Source organism: Chinchilla lanigera, unplaced genomic scaffold (assembly GCF_000276665.1).
Source record: "Chinchilla lanigera isolate Chin_1 unplaced genomic scaffold, ChiLan1.0 scaffold00035, whole genome shotgun sequence".
NCBI classification, from domain to species: Eukaryota; Metazoa; Chordata; class Mammalia; order Rodentia; family Chinchillidae; genus Chinchilla; species Chinchilla lanigera.
The window spans coordinates 10990747-11015141 of record NW_004955436.1 but is presented as its reverse complement, the minus strand read 5'-3'; the positions used below and the strand labels follow the sequence as shown (position 1 = coordinate 11015141).

Here is a 24395-nt window from a genome sequence, read left to right as displayed (position 1 = left end):
TGTAGTACAAATTCTGAACAGAGTATAAAGAGCGGGGAGGGGACAATAAAGAAAACCTTATTTAGCAGATTCATGCAAAGAAATGGATGTGATGCTGCAGGTATCGCTGCGCCTACTTTACCCTGAATCATGCCAGATACAAGTAACTCCTAACAGACTCCCGATAGGGCGCATGAAGGGAGTCCTATGCCACAGAGAATGGGGCAGCAACGTGGTGGGACTTTGCCTAGAATTCGGACAGCATGCTACAGACTTCATCTCTAATTTTAAAAGTCCTTCAATGAACGCCTAATCCCACAACGAGAAAGTACATCGTAAGACTGACAAAATAACTTTTCTCTCAGAAATACATATTTATAAAAGAAACACTGCCAGCTCTCAGTTTACAGATAGTCAAAGGGTCTTCATTTAAAGTGCATCTGAATGCTCATGTATCAAGGCAAAATATTTTAAAGAAGGGACTGCTCTGGAATGGAGGATCTCGGGTTACTGCTTTGGGACTCACGTCCCTCATGTGTGAGTACCGAGAACTCCCTGTGTGTCAGTCTTGCTCCCTCACACCTTCCCTGTTCAGTAAAATCAATGCACTCTCTTTAGCCAGCCCTGAAGAAAACCTTTGGGAGTAGGGCACACTGCAAGATTCGAGATGGCTTTTTACGGATTAGTGCATCAAGCAACAGAATGAGCCCTTCATCCCTGAAAAGCACCAGTTACCTCCAGGACAATTAGAGAAAAGCTCAAGATAATGCCACATATAGTACAAGATCCTTACAAACCCTCCCATGCCCCGAACATAACCACACATTCCTCCAATGCCCTCGGACTCTTGTAAACACATGGGCACCCTGGCGTGCAAGACTGATGCCACTCATATCCACTACCTAGTTTATTATGTTGATATATTTTATTTTTCAATTCCATTCTTTTATATACATGTTTTTGGTAATTATAGTAAAGATGCTGGTGAAAAGTAATCTGTTGAACATTTCATAATGCGTGCAAAAGTCAAAACACTGATCCGAAGAAAAGTAAGAGTTACAATTATTCAGCCCCACCAAAAGATGACAAGCAGCTGGGCGACATCATGACTTGCAAAGTTATACTTAGCATAATGTTGCAATTCAAAATATGGCACAAAAGGAACAATACAGGTAACAGTCCCGCTGGCTAAACTAGCCAGGTTTTGACTAATTTGGTATAAGTTGAAATTCAATTATATAAAAAGGTTTCTGAAAGCATTGAAAAAGAAACAGTGTACATGAAAGAGAATTCAACAATGTTTACAAAATGCCAAAAGTTCTTACTCTGCCCCCCTTATCCATAAATAATTAATGAAGTCCCCCCTTTCCCCCACCCCCCAGCCACAAAAAGATTTACAAAGATAAATTTAGCTCAGTGAACAGAACCAAAAGATGACTGTTTTACGACAGTACCTGGTTAAAAGCTCACGCACTTTCTTAAGAATTCATATATATTGTCTCTCGAGGAATATAAATAATCCGATAGTGTTGCTCTTTTGAGTTTTGGAGACTTCTCATTTAAGAGTTATAACCGTCCTTGTGCTTTGAATAAAACATGAGCTGTAAAGCAGAAAGCTGATGGTACTCAGAGTTCACCATCTTCAAAGTTCGTTGTGAGAATTCTTCTCTGCAGCCTTGAACATCAGAATAGAATTGAAAATTTTGAGAGCAGGGCCCAGCTTAATGCTCATAATTTTAACAATGTCCGTTTGGGTCATAAGTAGAAATGCCTCTCCGTCAATTTGCTACAACAGGGAAGAAACAAAAGAATGTGAATTAGCTGGAGGTAGTGTCGCGGTAAATATCCACGGTCAAATAATCAGCAGACTTCTACAGTGATTAAGAAGGCACACATGGGAGTTCATGAGTCCAACATTTTCCAGATATATGCAGCTGTCTTATCTAAAGCAGCTCACCCACCTATGGACTCTGGTTGTTTAAAGATTCAATCCACTCGAAAATGGAAGGTACCTGTGTTCGTTATGATTACTCTGAATTAGGTGCTGAATTAAGAAGAACAAGGAAAAATCTAGGATGTCCCAAATCTACTTCACATCACAGTAGGTTTTTAAATTAGAAAGGATAAACAAACAAATGTCTGTTAACATAACCAAAAGAATACCAGTGAACCATCAGTTATATGCCAACAATTTTTTAAAATTAGCCTTTGCCACCAAGGGAAAAAAACAAGAAAGAGAATGTTTATTTCCAGCAGAGCCACACATAGATTTCTGATACAGAGGAACAGCAGTCCACATCATACTTGGAAGAATGTGAGACAGTTTTAAGAGCACAGGTTCTTCTGCATTATCATGATTTGCGAAGTTATACTTGGGCCTCGCCTCTCCGATGATAAAAACTCTGTGCTTCTACAGTAAAGTACTCTGGGGTTCAGAGACAACCTTGAGAAGACGATGTCTGGTTTGGCAGGCTGAGCGTAACAACAGGGTTTCTCTTTTCTTAGTATGACTTTCAGCTCCTGGGGAGTTCTGCTGCCTTCACACACTTCCTTTTGGATTTTCCCACTTTGCACAAAGAGTAAAACACACTTTTGTTTTCTGTTACATTAGAAACTATGACAGCAATATATTAAAAGTTATGGGATTGAATCATCCCCTGCAAATTAAGGTGTTGATGTCTAACTCTCAGAGCCCCTTAAAATGTGATCTTATTTGCAAATAGGGTCATTGCATATGCAATTTAAGGTGAGGCTGCAATGGAGTAGAGTGGATCTGTAATTCAAAATGACTGGTGTCCACAGAAAGAAAAGGGGAAATTTGGACATACAGATGCAGGGAGGGAAGGCAAAAGGACATGATCGCTAGGTTGAACGCAGAGGCCTGGACAGATTATTTCCTCACAGTCCCGAGTAGGAAGCAAGCCAGCCCACACTTGGCCTCTAGATTTCTTTGGATTTCTAGTGTCCAGAACTGTAAGATAATAAATCTCCACTGTTTAGGCCATTGATTTGTATTTGTTATGGCAGCGCTAGGAAACTAGTAGACTGAATTCTGCACAGTTCGCTAAATAAAGGGTTACAATTAAGGGCTTGTTTCTTAAGATCTTTTCTTCCAAAAACCTAGAACACAAATCTCTGTAATCTAAATTTCCTGTATGGTCTTTTCTGTCATTAACAACTAGAATCTTATAGGATTTCAAATACTAATTATGTGGGGAAAAGTTCGCTAATTTCAGTGAAGACATGCTGCTACAGTGAGCTAGAAAGGAAGACATTCCAATGGGAAACCCAACTCTGTGGGAGGTATGAGGGGTGCCGAGATTTTAGAGACACCGGCTCTGGTGTCATTTGCCTGAGCTGTGACAGACCTCTCCTGACAAAGCGGAGCAGGGAGGAAAGTACAACCGTTAACACTTCCCCACCCGAGGCAGACCTCAAGATCAGGGACAGGCTGAGAGAAGCCTTCTCAGGCCTTAATGAAGATATTAACCAACACACTGCTTTTCCAAAGGGCAAATTACAGAGATTTATTAGTTTATTACAGGTTTGGAGCCTGTCCAAGGCCAGCAGCAGCCACTGGAGTCTTCTCTGCTATCCACAGAAGAGTGTAGGTGATAAATGACCAATGATAACATCCCAAGAAATGGGAGGCCGAGATTTGAGGAGTGGGTAAGCAAGTCCAGGTTTGACAGATTATTACTGATCAGCTTATAGTGCAAAGAAAAAACATCTAGAAGCCAGGGCCAGCTCTGTATATTGCAGACAAGCTGGTCTGATGTACAGCCACAGGACAAGCCTCAACAGGAAGAAGGTGAACTTAATTTAAGAAAGTGCACATTAAGAACAGTGATCCCGGCAAGGCATTCTTGAGCTTAGTTCTTGCTTGCTCTTGCAATGCATATATAGCGCCTAACTCCAGAAAGGAAGGGTCTTGCTAAAGGCCCCAAAGGAGGAAAAGGGATTTGGAGTTCAGTGGCCCCTCATTCTGTTCCCTGCTCCTCCTCTGTGGGCTCAGGCTCTCTTCCAATGCTCCGACTCTAAGTCACAGTGACGCGTTCTTTGCCCTTGTCAGAGCACAAATGTATGACTGTTGGGTCGGGACTGTAGCTCAGTGGTAGAGTGCTTGCCTAGCACGCACAAGGCCCTGAATTTGACCCTCAGTGCCACCAAGGAAAAAAAAAAGATTTCAACATTTTAAGGGGCTGGGGATATAGCTCAGCAGCACAGCACCTGCCTGGCAAGCTTGAGGTCCTGGGTTCAATTCCCAGTTCCCAAACAAACAAACAAACAAAAAATAAGCAAACAGGCAAGCAAGCAAACACTGTGGAGTTCACATTCTAGTAGTGAGAAAAAGACTATAAGCAATAAACAAACAAATCCATTAGTACGCTGGAAGGTGATTAGTGTTATGAGAAAACAGAGCTGGTAGGGGAGATGAGTGGGCACATATGGCAGCAGATGGCACTTTCAAGGACAGTCAGGTCAGGACTAACTGAAATGCCAGCACCTGAGCAGAGTGAGGCATGTGACCATCCAGACGGAGGACTGGAACAGGCTGGACAATCTTGGGTGTGCAAGGAGGCTGGTGTGTGGAACTGATGGGGCAGCGTAAACAGAGGCCAGAAGGCAAGAGAGGTACAGAGGGGTCAGACTGTGGGCTGTCAGGACTCTGGCTCTTACTCTGAGATATGAAACTCCTAGAAGGAGCTGAATGGGGGGCAGGGCATGACCTGACTTCAATGTTAGCAGGGTCACCTGGGCTGTGCTGGGAGAAGCCTGCAGGGCAGTAGAGAGGGGAGCAGAGTGACCCATCAGGAGGCTACTGCATGAATCCCCGTGAGAGATCATGGTGCTTCACACCAGCACGTAAGTGATGAAGGTACAGCCAGAATCTTCATGCATTAAAAATATACTCAACAGGATTTGCACTATGGAAAACAAGAGCTAAGGATGCTTTCCAACAATAGCTACTCCTAATATATCTACTTTGCCTTTTAGAGATTGCTTGTAAGACTTTAAACTTGTTATGATTTACCTCTAGGACTCAGACCAATATCCATAGATTGTGTGAGATAATCCTAGGCAAGAGTTGTGTTTTACGACTTTTAAAGCATCCTTCTCATCAAATCATTTCACAGAGTAACATCCACAAAGTAGGAATTTAGCAAACTTTCACCAGATGTATGAATGAAGGAGTGAAGGAGTGTGTGCTTGCATGATACATTTGGGCAGAGAATATTAACTGTTCTGCTCCTCTGAAGAAAGATCTGGCTTGGAGGAAGCGTGGTACCTGAAGAGAGACTCCAAAGACTGCAGTCTTGTTACAGTTTATATCGAGCTGACCTCCTCCCCAGGCTCCTTGTATGCCCCAAGGTGGACTTCTGTAAAAGGAATGGGCCATGGGGGTACTGTACCTGACTTGTTGTTGGGGCCTGCTCAGGGGAGGAAGCTCACTGGTGTGACCTGGAAGGGTATGGGCTCCCTCTCGGGCTCCTTCCTTTTCTCTCTGCTTCCTAATTGCCATGATGTGAGCAAATTTCCCTTAACTATGCTCCTCTGCTATGCTATGCTGCCTTGGAGCCAGGGACTATAGCCTAAAAACATGAGCCAAAATAAACTTTCCTTCCTTAAGTTGTGCATGTTGGGTATTGTGTCCCATGAGGAGAAAGTGATTAAGACAGATCTGATGGCTGCTGTGACCATTGGACCATGTGGCTTAGAAGCTTGTTGAAGTGGTTCATGGAAGGAGTTTAGGAAGTTTTAGAGATACAGCCCTAGAATCATGGAAGCCCCTAAGCTTAGTGGAAGATTCTAGTCACTGCCCAGAAGACCAGAATGCTAAAGAAAATGCAGACGGTAAAAACCAGACTCAGAAAGTTTCAGGGGAAACAAGACTCCACTGGCAGTTGGACTAGAGGCCATGTGTGTTATGTTCTGGAAGAAAATTTGTCTATGTTTTGCTTATACCCTGAGATTTCTTGCGGGACTGAGGTTAAGTATAGCAGAGCAATTCCTCTGGCGGAAGAAATTTCCGGACAGCCCAATGTTTAAGCTGTGATATGGGTACAGCTTAGCAAGATTTACACTGAGAAACAAGTACAAAAAGCCCATTTAAAAAGTATTCAGATTTGCAAGAAAGATAGGACCTGTAAAGTTGGAGTAGAAGAGAGCTTGGTTGCTGAAAAAATCAGCACTAAAAAGAAACCAGGTACTTTACATCAGGACAATAAGAAAGGTAAGATCCCTTGAGGCCATGTGAAGAACCAGCAAGATCCTATACTTTGTGGTTCAGGAGTGCAAAAGTGAAAAACTGTGCTTTGAGAAGAGAACTCCAGGGCACCCTCTTTGAAAAGGGCTGGCTAGGGTATTAGTTTCCCAGGATTTGGTTCACAGTGTTAAGCCATGTAAGCGCTCAGGGGCCTCTGCATCGATGGTCCAAGGTGGCTTGCCTACTGCTCAAGCCAGTGACTTGGCCTCGCCCACATGGTGCTGGTTCTGGATGCATGCAGGATGTAAGAGTTGTAGGGAAGACATCCACCCAGACTTCAGAAGGCCTGGGAGGCCAAGCAGTGTGCCCCTGAAAGAACAGGGTGTGAAGCTATGAGGGGGAAGTAAAAAGTACAGTGGAGACCTAGGAAGTTGGAGATGCCAGGAATGTGGAATCTCTGCTGAGGAAGGCAACAGGCAGTGAGCAGAGCCTGCCCGAGAGAGACCATAAGGATGGGGCCACACAAGGCATTTGGAGCTCACATCTCACTACAACTGGTCCTGGGTGCTGGACATAGAACTACAGGATTTAATGTTGCCCTGCTGGGTTTCAGGATTGCTTTAGTCCCGTTCTTTCTATCCTCCTGCTCTTCTTCTTTGCAACAGGAATTTGTTGTGGCACTGTATACTGTGGCACTGTATACCTGAAGTATATGGTTCTTTTTTATTTTTTACATGCCATGAATAAAAAAATCATTCAGAGAAATACCACAACCAGGCATGATGGTGCACACTTAGAATCCTAGGTCCCTGGGAGGTGAAGGCAGGAGAACTGCAAATATGAGCACATCCTGGGCAACTTATTGAGGCTCTGTCTCAAAAAAAAAATTAATTCGTTGATTAAAAGGGCTGGTGGATGTAGCTCAGGTTGGAGCCTCGGGATTCAATCCCCAATACCACGAAAGGGATAAAAAAAAGAAAAGGAAAAGAAAAAAAATGCAACATCATTTTGAACTTGAATCTCTACTAAATAATAAAGCAGATCTATATGGATTATCTGGCTGTCAACAGAATAAAAAATAGAATTTATAAAATATACCATAAATCTACTTTCAAAAACTATCATTTTCAAAATTAATGACTCCTCGAAGGAATGGCAGCTTTTTGGGTCTAAGTCTATTCAGGGATAGAAAATTCACTGAGAGGGGTCTGCACAGATACTCAGGAGTTAGGGAAAGAAACTCAAAATCTGAATACCTGGCAATTAAAGATCATGGTGAAAGAAAATATGGCATTTTGCAGTGAAAGTGTACATCCAAAAAGAGATGTTGAGAGTGAGGTCCCCGTGCATCTTATCAGGCGTACGTCTAAGGCACAAACTGCATCTGAGCATATAACGAGGTTGACAACCACATGCTAGATTCCCAGCTGCCCTTATACCTTCCAGTGCTCCTAATTGAAAGTGCGCTACTCTTAACAGATGCGGTTCACAGGTGGGGCACGTGGGTGTACATGTGTGTAGCTGTGGACGGCAGATGTTGCAGAAAGCCTTCTGAGGCTACTCAGTCTATTTTTTGCCTCACAGCAGCATTACCCAGAGCCAAAATTAGAACGATAATGGACGGCTCTGCTTGGAGCGGACACCAGCAAAGGGGCTTAGCTTTACAGATCTCCAGTGAAGTTGCCTACTGGCTCCTGATCGGATCACTTCTAGGGTAATTAGAAAGCGTATTCCTCCCTCTAATCAGATCATATCTGATAAAAAGGAATATTCCTTTTAATTCTGCTGCTCATGTAAGTGATCATTATTAATCATCCCCTATACTGAAGTTCTGGACAAGTTCTGTGGAAACAGTCAATAAAATAATCCTCCAAGCACACTCTGACAAATATCTTATACAAGGGCTGATCAAAACATATGGTAATTTTTAAAAATTTATTACAGTAAGACACATCACTATTAATCCCCCTCAAAATACTCTCCCTCACTTTGACACACTGCTCTTATTGTTCCTGCCACTCTCTGAAGCAGTTCCATAAATTCTCTTCTATGGGTTTCTTTGTAAGGTGTGATCAAAAATATGGTGAGTGCTGTGGCTATGTGCTACCTAATGGAAAGGCAGCCTCACACGAACACTGCAGTGTGTCTGCGGCCACCGCATTCACTGGGGCTGGCTCCATACAACTTCTGGCTCTGCCCCCAAGTCAAAAGGACCAGGAAAGATAAACCTTTCTGAATCAATTCAGGACATCGAGACAGCCTTGACAGTACAACTAGAGACACTCTGGAAAGAAGACTTCCAGAACTGCCTCAGAAAGTGGCGAGAATGATGAGATAAATGTATTTGAAGTGTGTGTGTAGGGGGGTATTTTGAAGGGAACTTGTACCTTTTACTGTAAGAAAGTTTCAAAAGTAATCCTTCACCATAAATAATACAGCTTACTGAGAAATGTGTAAGACCCAAGGGATTGTTTGCAGCAAAAATAATGTTATTTATTATAAGCATAAAATGAGTTATTCTCAATATTGTTAGATTTTAAAATAAAATAATGGGAACTAATTTTACTTTATTAAAAATGTTGCTTACTGCTTTCTTTGGCTTTTTATCTATGTTATGAATGGCCCAAATGCATGCTATTAAGCTTTGTGGGGGTTTTATAGTGAGTCTAGTAATCAGAAAACAGTACTTATAAATATTCATTTGGATCTCATCTTTCCACAAGATATTCTTACAAATGATGAACGCTGTCTATTAAACAACTATAGATCAATTCATCAACTTCAGCATAGCTCATCCCTGCCCGTCTGTGCCAATCCAACACTGTTCCCCGCCCTCTGTACTTCAGGGCTCTGATCTCATTAAGTACCATCCCGCAATGTAGTGGAGCACTTACTTCGTCCTTAAATACCTTTCCGTGTTCTTCACAGCCAGGCAAGCTCTGTATGAATTCTGACACCTGTCAAAAATAACATCAATGCTTTCAGTTTAAAAAAAAGTCAGAATCTGCTAAATGCTGCATGTTTAAAACATTGAGCCTAGACGTTTCTCTCAGAATAATTTCTTGTTATTTCAGGAAGAAGAAAAAACTCAGCTATACCCTACCTACAGTCAATGTGTCTACCACCCCCCTTTTAATCCAAGACTACTGTATCTGACACCTGATAGACTAAGGAAAGAGCAAATTTTATATACATGGTCTACGTACCTCATCTGTGCTCCATTTGGACACTCTGCTGGCAGGGATCCCGGCGACCGTCGGAAGAAGTTTGCTTTGCTGCTCCCAGCGCAAGGGCAGACACGGGATGGGGGACTTGAAGGACAGGAACAGAGCTGACCGACGCTGCGCCTGCGGCACGGTAGGCTCCTCCCGGGCACCTGATCGATTGAAGCAGAGGCGAATTCACACTCTGAGAAGCAGCAAAAATGTCCTGCACGCCACGCATTTCCCCCACACAATAAGACTGAAGGGACAGGATAGTTAAAACACTGGTTCCTCCAACATCTACTCGCTGAATGGTGACACTCTCCTCTGTCCTCGGCAAACAGCTTGTACCTTCTACTTACACACATGCTGCCATACCCAGTATTAAACACACTCGGCTTTATGTGGTCCAGTGGTGATCCTTAGACGTTTCAGATAAGAAATGTGCCTTATTTTCAGATAAGAAATGTTTTATGGGCAAGGAAAGTAACTCTCACCATCGGAAACTATTTGCTTTCTACGCTGGATGTCCTAAAGGTAACAGTTGTCAATGTGTCTGTTTAAGTGTAGCAACCGAGTACCAGGCATAGTTACTACTTGTTCTCTCTTTTTGTCTCAGCCTTGCTTTGTTCTTTCCAACTTGCTAAACGTATTGACTTGCTAAACAGCCAGTAAATGAGATAAATTACTGCAATAAAAATAAAACTGCAGAAAGAAAACCAGTTTGTCACTATTCGTGATGATCGAAACTAAAACTATACAATAATCTATTTATGTGCTAGATTTTGGAACACAAACCTAGTTTGCTGCTGCCTTCCTCAAAGAGGAATTGTCTCATTGTCTAGCAAATGACTTTTGTCTTGGGACTCTTGACGTAGAGCTTGTCAAGGATGGTCTCCTTTTAGAGTAGAAACCTTCTCTGGAAACCAGTCCTCAAAGCCCCGCAGATGAAAGGCCTAAGCACCTGCCTACATTTACCACCCCACCACCCTGTCACACCAACTGGCCACAGGATACTTCAATTCTACCATAAATCCTCGCCAAGCTGCTACCTAGGTTAGGTTTCTGCATCTCTAAGAATATAATCAAGTAAGATTTTTTTTTTCTCCTTAAAGAATAAGATTACAGAAAATGTTTTTGAATTTTCATAGCAAACATACCCAGCTAACCACCAAAAGGATCAAACTACTCTGCTATAAAGGAAGATAAGTTTGAGTTATATAAGAAAACGGATTCACCTTGAGACCATAATGCTAACTGAAATAAATCAGATGCACAAGCTTAAATATCACATGGTTTCACTCACATGAGAAACCCAAAGTACAAACAAAGAGCAAAATAAAAAACAGGTAACAGGAAACAGGGAGATAGATCTTTTCCAGATGGGAAAAAAAACAGAAGACGGAAGAAAGGGGAGAAGGGGAGGGATGGACATAGGAGGGATTAAGATGTGTTCGGCACATGCACCAACAGCCTACGGCGAATGTGATCACTACGTACTGCAAACACCGGCTGATAAAAACATAAACAACAACTACAAAAATAAAACATCAGCACATCCTCCCACTCACACTCCTCCTGTCATCAGGGGCGGCCAGTCCCCTTCCCACACCATCATTTCTCCTGTCCCGAGCTGTACTTGAATGGAAACACTGGTATGGGCTTCTTTCTCTGCCAGCATGATTAGACTCATCTGCGTTGCTGCCTTAGCTGTAATTCACTTTCTCTTTGGTGTGTGGTTTTTCATGGCTGGAAAACTTAACAGTCAATTTGAAGCTCATGGACAGTGGAGTTTTTTTTCATTTTTGATATGACCCACAATGCTGTTGAAAACTGTTGCTGCACGTGCCTTTTTCTGTGAACATATGTATGCACTTCTGGGCATAAGTACTAAAGAGCAGAGCTCTGAGGGCATAGTACTTGTGTACAGTAAGTTCTAGCAAATCCTGACAGTTTTCTAAAACCACTGTACAATGTCCACTCGCCAACTGCCTGAGAGCTCCACTAGTGTGCATTCTCGCACATGCTTCGTGTATCTTCTTCACTTTAACCACTATGGGGGTGCACAGTGATATATACTGTAGTCACAACTATACTGGTGACTACTGCCATTTACAACTGTCTCTTAAGTTTAGGGTCCATACTAAGGCTCTCTCTTGTGAAGTACATGTGGAAAAGGACATTCTTCAGTTAGAGAAAGCACTGAGGACACACAATGTTGTGTTTATTAATTTTAGAGTTTCTTAAGATAAGGTTTCACTATAAAGCCAGGACTGGCCTTGAGATTAAGATCCTCCTGGCTCTGCCTCGTGAGTACTGGGTTACATGTGGGGAAGGACATTCTTTAATTACTCTTTCAATGTATTGCCTCAGGCCTGATCAAGCCATGTGATTGTTTAGTTCTGGAGGGCATCCAGCAAAAGCACTGGTGGAAAGGATAAGATTGCAAAACCTGTGTCCTTGTGGAAAGCCACCAGGTCAACACTAAATGCTTTACTGAGACATGCCCGAAGGAATGATAACATGATGGTTTACTAAGTCAAATCTCATACTTATGATAATTGAGTTGTATCGTCCTTGCTAAGATGTTTGACATCTGCCCTTTTGTACTAGCTGCTTCCTTTGTTCTTTCTCAATAAAAGGTCACTGAGATTGGTAATCCAGGCTGCAGTCTGAGAGCTTGCAAGCCCCCTGATCCCAGAATTGTGCCTCTCTTGTTTTTCTTATTTCTCTTGCTTTTCTTTTCATCCGCAGCACCTTATTCTTGGGACCTGTCACTCTGGACAGAAACGGAATATAGGACAAGTGCACATTGATGTTTTATGTCAATTTTTTCCCCAATGGGTTGTGTTATCTCACGCATATTGATTTATAGATGTTACCTAAATATATATAATATATGTAAATTTATATAAATACATATATATAAACTTTGAATGAGAGTCCTTTGTTGGAACATATATTATAAGTATCTCCCCTACTTTGTCTTTCTTTTTACCCTCTTACTAGGGTCTTTTGAAAAACAGAAATTTTTAACTATGTTTAATTTATAATTTTTCCTTTCATGGTGTTTTATATGTCTACTGAAGAAATAACTGCTGACCTCCATCATAAAGAATACCTACTCTGGTTTTCTCTGAATACCTTATGGCCTACCTCTCATATTTGGATCCACAATCTATTTGAAATATTTTTTCTGTATGTTTATGAAGTAAAGATCAATATTAGTACATCTTCTGCATGGATTCCTAATTGCTCAATCACAGTTTCCTTCCCCACTGCAATGCAGTGCAGGTCTTCTTATAGACATAAATGTGGATCTCCGTTTCTCTTTGTACTTTGGCCTCTCTACCTCAACTACAGTCAATTACTCACACCTATTAAGTGTCCTGAAGTCTGTGATAATGGCTTCTTCAAGACTACCTTGACTAGCCTAGCTCCCTTTCATTTTTATATTAATTTCAAAATTTGGTGTAAAAAAATGCTTTTGATTAGGTTTCCCACTGAATATAGATACATTTGGTGAGAAGTGACAGAGTATACAATAGCAATTCTTCAATCCACAAGTATTGCATATCCCCCTATTTTTGTGTCTTCTTTAAAAACTAATCTTTTGTCATTTTCACTAAAAATCTTGCATATGTTTGTTAAATTTATTCCTATGTGTCTGATGTTTTCTGATGCTGTTATAAATTGTACAGACTTTCTTTTACAATGATTCAATTCCTATTGTTGTATCATAATTATCTAGTACCATTTTTTTAAAAAAAACCTAATCTAAATTTTAAATTCCTCTGAATGTTAGGAAGTAACTATGCAGTGTCCATCATTTATTTTACTGGAACTACTATCTACTAGTCCTGGTTTTGCCCCCACTGATACAGAAAAATTTCTGTCACCCCATAGGAAAGACTTCAGGTCTTCAAACACTTAATTTCTGAAGTCCTTAAGATTTCCCCTTCTACATTTGACTTAACCAATCTCAAGTTTTTAGATCCTCATCTTATTTTACTGAATATCTATTATGAACTAAATGTCTAAACCTCTGTGTTTGTTTTCATTCTTCTAAAAATCACCCAGTGTTCAAGATTTTTCATTGTTTGTTTCCCAAAAGAGGGAGGAGGGCGGGGACAGAATCTGGGGCAGAGCATCTGCCTAGTATGTACAAGATCTCCAGCACGCATACGTGCGTATGCACATGTACACACAGTATAATTTGAAAGCATTCCTTTAATCTCAAAATATTCCCAAAAGTTTAGTAGTTGTTTGAAACACAGTAGTATCTCTGTATAGTTCAAAAGACAGGCTACATAAAATGGCAAGATTCCCAATTCCACAGCAGGGTAGAACAACAGAGTTTACTTTGTAATCTGTGTAGTGGCTGCTCAATACATGGTGTGTTCAAACCCCTCCTCTCCTATCCTGTAACTCTACCTCTGAGCCCTTTCATGTCATCACTGAAACACCATTGTTTCTTGTTGAAAGTTATACTATTCACAAATCATTTTTAATATACCTACATTATTCCTTAGAAAAGTACCTAAGTCATCCTAAATAGATGACTAAAAATCTAAAGCTTATCTCTATTTGTGGGACTTTTACATGTCTTTGAGTCAGATACTGCCAACGGGCCTCACACACATAGAGCAGTCCAGTCCTAGTACCAACTCGAAATCCTTCACTCTAAGTCTCTCCTTTCTTTTGCTGATTCTTCTATAGGGACTGATGCCCTGGGATCCAGCGTTATTTCCGACAAGCCCAGTAAAGGTAGTGTTTGTGTCACAGAATACACTGTCTCCCGTGCTTTCAGTCCAGAAGGAAGAAAGTAACTTCATCTGAATGAATCTGTATTTGATTCCTTGAGTTGCACAGGAAGGTGACTCCAGGTTTTCTCTTTTAACAAAGTGATATGGACTAAAATCAATCTGAACAGACTGGCTCCATAGCTGGCTTGGGGTCAAGAGTAAGAAGGGTAGGGGGCTGGGGATTTAGCTCAGGGGGCTGGGGATTTAGCTCAGGGGCTGGGGATTTAGCTCAGGGGGCTGGGGATTTAGCTCAGCGGCAAAAGCGCCTGCCTGGCAAGCGCAAGGTCGTGAGTTCGGTTCCTGGTACCAGAGAAAAAACCAAAGAGTAAGAAGGGTAGGTCTGATGGTATACAATAGCCTTGGAAAACTCAGCCTTTTGTCCCATAAGACATTTCTGCCACTGCCGTTTTACAAGCATTCTACTTATTACCACTCTCCTTTCAAACCATCTGCCTGCAAGAAAAGATAACTTTAAGGAGTTTTCTGTAGTTGCAAAGTTTCTTGACATAAATGTTGACTATTATGGTCGAACTATTTTTTCACCTGTTCCACTTGGTTTGCTTTACTCATTCCTGATCCTCTAAGGCAGTGACAAAGATGAAACCTCAATCTCCAAATGCCTCGCCTTGTGTCAGCGTCAAACAGCAACACGAAGGAGCTACATGCAAGACAAGGAGCTACCCCAGGATTTCTGTGGACAGGAAGTCATGACAGGGCACCCCAGGACATCCTAGGTCTTCTGCGTCCTGATAGAAAATACAGAGTCCTCATCAAGAGGGTGAGCTCTGCAGTTAAACCTGGTAAAGTAGATTCGAATCCCTCCTCTGTCACTGATAACTTGGCTGAATGCATTTAACAGCACTGCTGTGAGGATTACATGCTGGTTTCTAAGTGCTTATCCCAGTTTCTGATGCATAGGAAGCACGTGCAAAGAGTGAACTTACTCTTTTCCCGAAAGAAAGGTAAAAAATGGATGTATACTGGAGGCAAAATGGCAAAAGTAAAGACGAGTCTTTAAACCATCTAGACTAATCTTCATTCAGTGCAAAGGCAGAAGGAGATACAACTGTTTAACATATTTTAAAAACAGGGTTACCAACCAATGACTAAATATAAAAGGGTACCAGTATGTGTTAGGGGAAAATAAATAGATTTGAAGTACCGAGGAATAGAGATACAATTAACTTCAAGAAACTTAATCTCAAGCATGAAAGATTAGTTTGAAAATCATTTCAAGGTTAACAATCAAAACAAGAAACCAAATGCTGCAGACAAAAACGAAGCCAGATTTTTTTCAAGTGAGAATCTTGCACATAACAAAATACTATTTAACTCTTTGCGCACAGGAGCTACCCATGAAAAAGCCTGCTTGTAGGAAGGAAAACACAACCGTACCTTCTGCAAGAATACAAGAAAATTGAAGGCTGATTTACAGAAACCTTTATTAATGAGCCTTTCTACAAGAGTGGAATGAGCTCTTTTTCCTGTTGGGTAAAGGAGACAAAGAACAACAGCAACAGCAAATCATATTCAGTAAAAGTCTTTAAAGGTCAAATTCCTCAACATGGCAGGAATCCGTCAAAGGGGGCTCGTAATCATACATAGTTATACTAAATTAAATTGAATTAACTGATGACACTAGGGGGAATGTCTTTTTAGAGAGAAGTTTCTTTTTTTCAAAGCAATTTGCTCCAAGACTCCAAAAGAAACAGTTCTCATGGACCTCCTGGGTCTTAGATCCTACTGGCCTTGGAAGGAAATTCCAGTGGCTGCGAGGTCTCCATCTCCTCTCTTGCAAGGGGCTTTTTACTGCTTTCCCAGTGCCCCAGCCCAGCTGGGTTTGGAAGGCCGCTCGACCACTGAGGATGGAACTGCATAAACACCGCTAAGCACCCACTCAGCTCCAGAGAGGGGTTCGGCATAGTGGACGCCTCCCGGGCCTTCAGCCTTTCATCTGAAGAAATTCTGCCCAGCACAAAGGGGAGGAATGAGCACTAAATGTTCTTTATATATATATAAAAAAAAAACATGGGGAACTTTGTTTGGACTCAAAAATGACAAAAGAGATGATCACCGTGGAGTTCTGGTAATATGTTCCAGAGAGCATCAGAAGAAGTGCCCTAATTAGCTGACAGAAGAGTTGCATGATCTTACTAGGCCACAGGGGACATCACCTCTACAAAACAGAGAAGCAAGCTCTGAAAAGAGAACGAGCCAGTGGAGCAAATTACAGAAACATAAAACATACTGTGTGGAAATCTGTGTTCAAGGCAGTGAACAGCACACTTGAGAGAACGAGAGGTTAAGTGTGCTACCGCCACTTGAGAAACACGTCTACAATACCGAACAGTGTGTGTGCTGTGAAAATAATAGAGTAGTTCCGTATTCGCTGATGACGGTCACCTCCCCACCCCGCAGCTGTGACTCTGTGGGGTTCCCCGAGACCCAGAATCTCAGGGAAACCTCTGGCCTGGCAGGGACCCGGCTCCAGCACGAACTGAGCTCACTGCTTGTTTAATGATCCTGGGAAGCACTGATATTCTGAACATCGACCCTTGACTTCAACCCAAGAACAACAGGCATGACCAGTCGAGAAAGAGACCCATGGACTGGAGTCAATAATCTAAACTATTACTAAAGGAAGCTTTCTAGAACTAAAGGTGACCGGGGACCTCTGTGAAAGAGGACTGAAGAGTCAGGTTCGTTTTTGTTTTTGTTTTTTTTTTTAACGCCAAAAGATTGAATGCAATTTGGCTGGCCTCACCCCAAATGAGTGAAATGATATTGCGTTTTGTTTTTTTTTCTTTCTTTTCCGCTTGATTTTCCTTAAAGGAAAACACAGAAGTGCCACAGCTGGAGGGAGGCACTGGGACTGTGCAGGCCGCTCGGCTCACCCTGCAGAACTGCGACGCTCCTTCTCCCACGGTTGGATGTTGATGGCCCGGGCTGCCTTCTCTTCCAGGAACCGTCCTAAGCCTCCCTCGCCAAGGATATGCGCCCCACCCCAGCCACCTTCTGAGGGTTGGCAATTCCAGGACAGAAAGGCCAAGTTCCCATGCCTGAACTTGGGATGGCTCTGAAGCAGTCATGGCCCTGTTGAGGTCTCTGCTGTAATTATGTCGTATTTCACCTTTTCATTCTACACAGCCTTGTCTCTCTCACTCTGTCACTGCTGCTGTCCCCAAGAACTCCCACCAACTTGCCCCAGGACACTCTCTGCATCTGCTTTCAGGGAGCACAGTCAAAGGTGAGAGGTCACAGCTCTGCCAAGCCCAAAGAGGCAGGAGGACATCACTGACTAGTATCTGAGCCATCTCAGTGTCACCAAGGAATGCAAATCCTCAAACGACAACACCTGGCTGAGGACTGAGAGCCCCTGGGGTTCAGGTGCCCATGGCCAACACTCCACTAGACAGGAAACAGAGAAAGGGAAATCCAAGTCTCTCCCATACAAAATGATTCTGCAAAGAATCTGTTCATTTCAAAAAAGAAAAGGAAACCTAAAGCTAAGAAAGACAGTATGTAAAGTCCAGGAAACATGATGTCACTACAGATAAGGTTATTTTATGAAACAGTCTTATTAAAATATTTTAAAAATATGAAAAAGAAGAAAAGTTATCAAATTAATTTTAGGGGACTAAAACTAGATGAGATAATAAAGAAAAAAATCATAAGCCAATCTCACTTAAAAGAAGTGCAGTTTTCAAATCAACTTATTTTACGAGGCTTCTTTCACCAAAAAAAGTAAGACAGTAAGTAAAGTATGGATATTAAACTATAGGCTTTATGGCTAAAAAAAAAAAAAAATAAAAATAAGTTACATAGAAAAACCATAAAATTAAGAATTACATGTGAGGGGACTGGGGATTTAGTTCAGCAGCACAGCACTTGCCTGGCAAGCGCAAGGTCATGAGTTCAATTCCTGGTACTGGAAAAAAATCAAACCAAAACAAAAAAGAATTATATAGAGTTCTAGCAATTTCTTTGAAAAGAATTACACAACAAAGCTCAGGTAACTCAAATTAAGAAAAAGTTAAAAACTATTAAAAATGAGATATCAGGTACATCAAATGTTAAATATGAAACTGTCCATTAAATAGACAATTTTCAAGAAAAAAAATCAAAACTGGGTTAGCAAATAAAAATTTAAATAGATCGCTAAATCAAATCAAAGTGCTATTAAATCATTATTTCTTCAAACAGTTCCAAACCTAGAAAACTTTGTTCTGACTGTATCTGGGCCTTCCATGATTATATGCCAATGTACAATTAGAGACATATTCCCGGGTACTCCTGCTACTAATGATAGGAGACACTTCAGCTATGGATGCAGTTCCAGCCTCAGGATAATTGAAAAATGTGACACGAGGACCACATCAACTTTCCACAAGAGAACCGAGGCACAGTTACACAGTTCATACGTGGCAGATCTGAGACCTGAAAGAAGATCGTGACCTGAAAGAAGATCGTGACCTTAACTGCTCCTGTGCTAATGTTCACGACAAAGCCTGAAGCCCTCACAACTACATCTCTGTAAATTAAGCATTTTTGTCCCTTTTCAAGTGGTCATACAAGGTGGCTCTGAGGCACAATGGATAACGCACTGGACTTTTAAAATGGTCATATACTACATTGCACTGTTCCAAGCAAATAAGGTACTACTCTATCATCATCATGAAGGAGACAGGCCATCACCAGCCTTTTGGACAGACACGTGACAGACAGAGGTGTTCAATGCCACGGTCAGGATCACACAGCTGGGATATGGTAGCGGAGGGATTAAACCCTGGCTGGCTGCAGGGTCTGTACACAGCGCCACACTACACACCTTGAAACCTGCTGAAGACAGCACTGAACATAACTTTTAGATCTACTGCTTTATGACAGTCAGATACAGAAAATAGACCACCAATTATGGAACAGGTCATTGCAGGCAGGCAGTCATTAGGTGCTATTCTCAAATCTTCTCTACTAATCTAAACAAAAAATACACCTGAAAAGCAAAGTCTACGGGAGCAATCATTAAGCTGATAACCAGACCAACATCTTCTTATAAAAAATAATAATTATATATTTATACTTGGATTACAAATATAATCTATGACTAACCACTAGTATCCTCACTGCTTAATTAAATCACTGTTTTTTAAACAAAGCCATGAGACAAATTAGTTTCTCCAGTACAACTTGGAACATTTGTTCAAATGATTTTCCATTCATTTTGTGGTATTACATTAAAGATTGTATTTTGTTTGGATTTCAGAATACGTCCAGGATTCAGTTTTAAACATACGAAACAAAGGACACCAATAATATGAAAGAAACTGTACGACAAGAGCCAAAGACCATGTCTTGCTGAACTTTATATGGTGTTGTCCTGATAGATGAAAGATACTGTAATAAAGGCCACAGGTAAATCTGTACCATTATGAATTACATACTATATTTATGCTTAACAATAAACTTTTATTGCCTATATTAAGAAATAAGCCAAGCAAATGAAACTTATCTTTAATATAAATGTGACTGCTGTGTTCCAGTTAAGTTTTTTTTGTTGTTGTTTATTTATTTAGCAGTGCTAGAGACTGAACCCAGGGCCTATGCAAACACTCTACCACTGAACTATATCTTTTGGACTCAAGCTTTTGATTACTGAGTATTAATATTAATATCTGTCAATAATGAGCATATCATGGCTACCTCTGGCTTCTTGTGATGGCCTCTTTTCACTTTCTGTTTTCTCTTCAGAGTCTTCTTTGACATCTTCAGTTTGCTGGTCTCTGAGAAAAACAGGTTTGGAGATTTAGTTAGAGAAGCATTAAAAAAAATAGTGCAAACCTGCATCTTAACAACTGTTTTGTTAATTTAAAACAAACAGTACCACTAAAATGCTAGAAAGGCTCTAGAGTCCTAGCACAAATCTATTAATATTAATAGCATCTATAAATGTCTACTTTCCTTATTATCAATTTTTGATTACTATTAAGAAAGGAGATTTTTAAAGCTAACAATAATATTAAGATGAGCTTGTTTGAAAAACATGACTACTGAATAATTCAACTGTTACTTGGGCATGAATTCATGAGCAATATTATTTGTACTCTTTGGCAAACTTCATCTTAAAGAAAGGAAAATGTTTTCAAAGTCTCCACTATTTACTACGTGACTTTATTCCTCTCAGCCCCGGGATTGGGGTTGAAGTTGAGATCGGCCCATGGGAATCAATCCGAAGTCTAGGGTCAAGTCCACATGCTGAAGTAATTCTCCCTCTTTTTGACCAGTAGTGACCTAATACTAAACTAAACATGTAAGAGATGTTCTAAAATGGAATGGGCTTATTAAAATCTTAATTCTGAGCTTTACCCTTTGTGGCTTTTTAATGTTAAAGAAAACGGGTATGGTGGTGTACATTTGTAACCCCAGCTCTCTGGGACGCTGAGACAGGAGGATCATAAGTTCAAGAGCCCAGCCTAGGCAATTTACCAACCTAGTAAAACCCTCCCTCAAAGAGAAAGAAAAGAGAAAAAAGGAGAGAGAGAGAAAGAAAAGAAAAATTGCAGAAATTTAAGATTTTTCAGCTGAATATATTTCATTCTCACCATTCAAAATATTCAAAATAAACCTTAATTTGTAATTTTCTCTAAGATAGGGTATCACTTTGGTGCTTTATATTATTTTGACCCAGATCATGCTTAAACTTAAGTTTAAGAACAAGAAAAATAAATGTAAAACAAAATGCTCCAACAAAGTATAAAAGCTCTACAGTTCTAATTACAAAGGCACTGGCTTTTTTTCCATGTGAAATTACTGTAACACTATGACACTAACACAGTACACACATAAAGATACGACTTTTTAACAAAGATTATATCTATCAGCAAATGTGAAATTTCATTTGAACCTGAGCTCTTTGGCTGAGTTCATACTAAAAACAACTTGTCACAATTGCTGAGGACTATCTGTGTTCATCTGAGAATTAAGAAGAATCAGTTATTAAGCAATGACAATACATTTTTTCAAGAAAATCAGAAGGTGCCAAAGCAGGATTTTAATGAATCTATTCCATTTAGAGCACCCCTAGCATTTTAGTTTAATATTAGGTCAATGACACATCACAGAAAGTAGGAGATAGAGCTACGGTAAAAGCAAAGGTAAGACTACCACTGATAAGTGGACCAAGGTCATTGCTGATAGAAGGTTTTGTCTTCTCTGGAAAAAGTGCTGAAGTCATACCTGCTAATTACAATTTGTTAAAATCGGCTCATTGTGTGCTGAAATTAACTCCTGAACTTCCAAACTTGTTTTATAGTGAATTGTACATAATGAGTATAATTAGAAACGATGGCAAATTTAGAACATTTTTACAGTAAAAGACCCACTGCCATCAGTTCCCCTCTAAATATTCCCCTCACTCTGAACACCCTCATCCCATCATTCTCACCACTCTAAAGCAGCTTTGGAATTCCTCTTTTGTGAGGGTCTTTAGTTGCACTGCTGCCATAATGTCCTGAACTAATTCAAAACATTTAGCTCAGCTGGGGATACAGCCCAGTGGCATAAGCACCTGCCTGGCAAACACAAGGTCCTGAGTTCGATTTCTGATACCAAAACAAAACAAAACAAAAATTAGCTCTCATGATTTTTTTTTTTTTTGGTGGTACTGGGAATTGAACTCAGGGTTTTGCACACATTAGGCAAGTACTCCACCACTGAGCTACATCCCCAGACCTTTATGACCATTTTGGGGAAGAGCCAAAGATCACACAACACCAGGTACAGCAAATAAGCGGGATGAGGACACACCATAATGTTTTTTCGAGCCCAACTTTCGTTAGATGGGGCTCAGTAGCAGAAATCACTGTTTTTCTAAAAATCATACTTCGTAAAGACACTCCTGAAAGAGGACTTCCAGAACTGCTTGAAGAAGTAGCAAAAGCAATGGGATAAGTATGTTTAAAGTGAGGGGGTAGTATTTTGAAGATTAATGACAGTGTATCTTTTCCTGTAATAATTTTTTAAATTTAAGCACAATATATTTTTGATCAGCCCTTGTAATATTCTTTCAACTCACAAATTCTATACTAGTTAGTGCTGTGGCCAATGAAAAGATGCTTCTGGGTGGCTAATTATTAATATTTATTAGGGGCAATCACATATTGCTGTGATATAACTAAAAGGTAGTATGTCCCAGAGTCAAAGAAAGTAAGTTTCCAATTAATTATTATGGCTTTCCTGCAGACTTTGATGGGTGGCTGAATTGCTATTCTTTTAAAGAGAGGAACAAAGCAAAATAAAAGGCTAAAATTAGTAACTTTTGTGTTTATGTTTGTATGATCATAAGTACCCACTGATACCCAATGGATACCACTTGTGGTTTTAATAAGGTATACCGTTCCTTAAAGTAAGTTTTGTTAAAATAAAGATATTAGACTTAAACATAAAAATTTCTTTTTATATTGTTATGACCAAATACAAGCCATTTGCTTATTTCCTGAAATGTAAGGAAAAGATGACTTTCTATCTAGGAAAGAAGAGAGATAGAAAAGGAAAATAAAGCCCTTTGCCCAGTTTCTTTCTGACCAGATCTACCAAAATCAATTCCATAAGAGATGGAAAGTGCAAGCCATGTGCTCTTACATATGCTGCTTTATTAAGGCATGCTCAATTTTCACTTTTATGTTTTTAAATCATGATGTTTCTTGAAATTGGACCCACATAAACCTGGGTACATACAAACACAGCTCGTTATCGTTACCAAACAATTCAAACGAAGGACTCTACCAGAACTGCTCATCGAATGTGCTAAGTGATTCTGCGAATTCTCTGAAACGAAGTAAGTGACAAGGCTGCTGTGCTCCATATGCTGTTTCCTTAGCTAGAGCAGGGAGGGGGTAGGGGTCAGTCCACAGTCTATTACAACGGGGACTGAGAACAGATGGGTGGACACAGCAGAACCCTAATTGAGCACCTCGGGACATGTGGAAGTTGTCAATACTAATAAAAGAAAGTTAGCGTTCTTGGGAACATACTATGAGACGGCATGCCTGAGCTCTTAACACCAAATATTTATACCAGTCCGTGCAGCAAGGTTCTCTTCTTACAACCACTGAAACAAAGAGAACCCAGCTTCACAGTGCTTTATAGAACGAGGTCTCCAGACACCAAAATCCATAATTAGATTCCATTACTCCTTAATTTCTACACGTGTGTTTTTCCAGAATACAGAACACACCTTGTTCTACAGCATTAAAAGACTCATGCCTTCTTACGCCATAACCTTCCTTTCAAATTACCCTGCACTGATAAAGTCAGGAATGAAGACTCTAACTCCATAGCCTTATTTGTCTCACATTTTATTATTAAAATTGTTTTCTCAATTGGGCAACCATTATTTTTCTTTACTTAGGGTTAAAAATTTCATTACCCTAATTCTGGTTGAATACATACTGTGATGGGATTTCATTCTCTGCACAAAAATGAAACCTCTGCTCTAGAATTTAAATGTCCTAAAAATTATCCCAGCTACAGTCTCTGTCAATTACAGATGAAACAGGATTATATCAGAATATGAAATGTCTGGGATGGTATCATACCCTGGAGCATAACATTGGAGGTGCTTCTTGACAGATTTTTAAAAATTGAACAGAAGTATTTTATGTTCTATTTTAATATTCTAGTATTGCTCAATACAAAGCTTCCCTGACTAGCTCTCCTAGCTCTATACTTGCCATAGACAATAGCATCCCTGAGGTGGGTGCACCTGCTCCTGAGGCACAGGTGTGCATCTCCACATGTGGAAGCAGCCCAGCACCCGTGGTCAGCCACATGGTGCTGGAAGGAAGCAGACCTGCCCCAGAATTCAGCTCTGCTACTTACTGTTTCCATGTGACCTTCAGCAGCGGGCTACTTAACTCGGCACACTCTCAAAGGTGTCATTTATAAAATGAGGACCATCAGTCCTCACAGGGCTTTTTGAAGATGGAATAAAACAATGTACTGACACTGCTCAGCAAAGAAGCAGGCATGTGAGCAGGACATGAAATATGGCAGCTATTACATTTCACCAATTCCTTACACACTAGGATAAAATTATCTGCTGGTATCCACTCTCCTTCAGCTTCTTTCCTCAGTATTAAAGCAACCTGCAGAGCAAAGATCTTAGGCTGCCTAAGTTAGATGCCATGTCAACTCCTCAACAGC

General features: G+C 40.6%; 1 protein-coding gene across 1 annotated transcript in view; it reads right to left on the bottom strand.

Annotated features, from left to right (window-relative positions):
• Positions 1-882: 882 nt before the first annotated feature.
• L3mbtl3 (l(3)mbt-like 3 (Drosophila)) overlaps positions 883-24395 on the bottom strand; it is a gene marked incomplete in the record, with an annotated part of 113739 nt that continues 90226 nt past the window's right edge. Inside the window, 4 exon segments of the mRNA XM_013516682.1 lie at positions 883-1765; positions 9082-9144; positions 9394-9563; positions 19896-19975. Of these exon segments, the coding sequence (XP_013372136.1) occupies positions 1622-1765; positions 9082-9144; positions 9394-9563; positions 19896-19975 (457 nt within the window).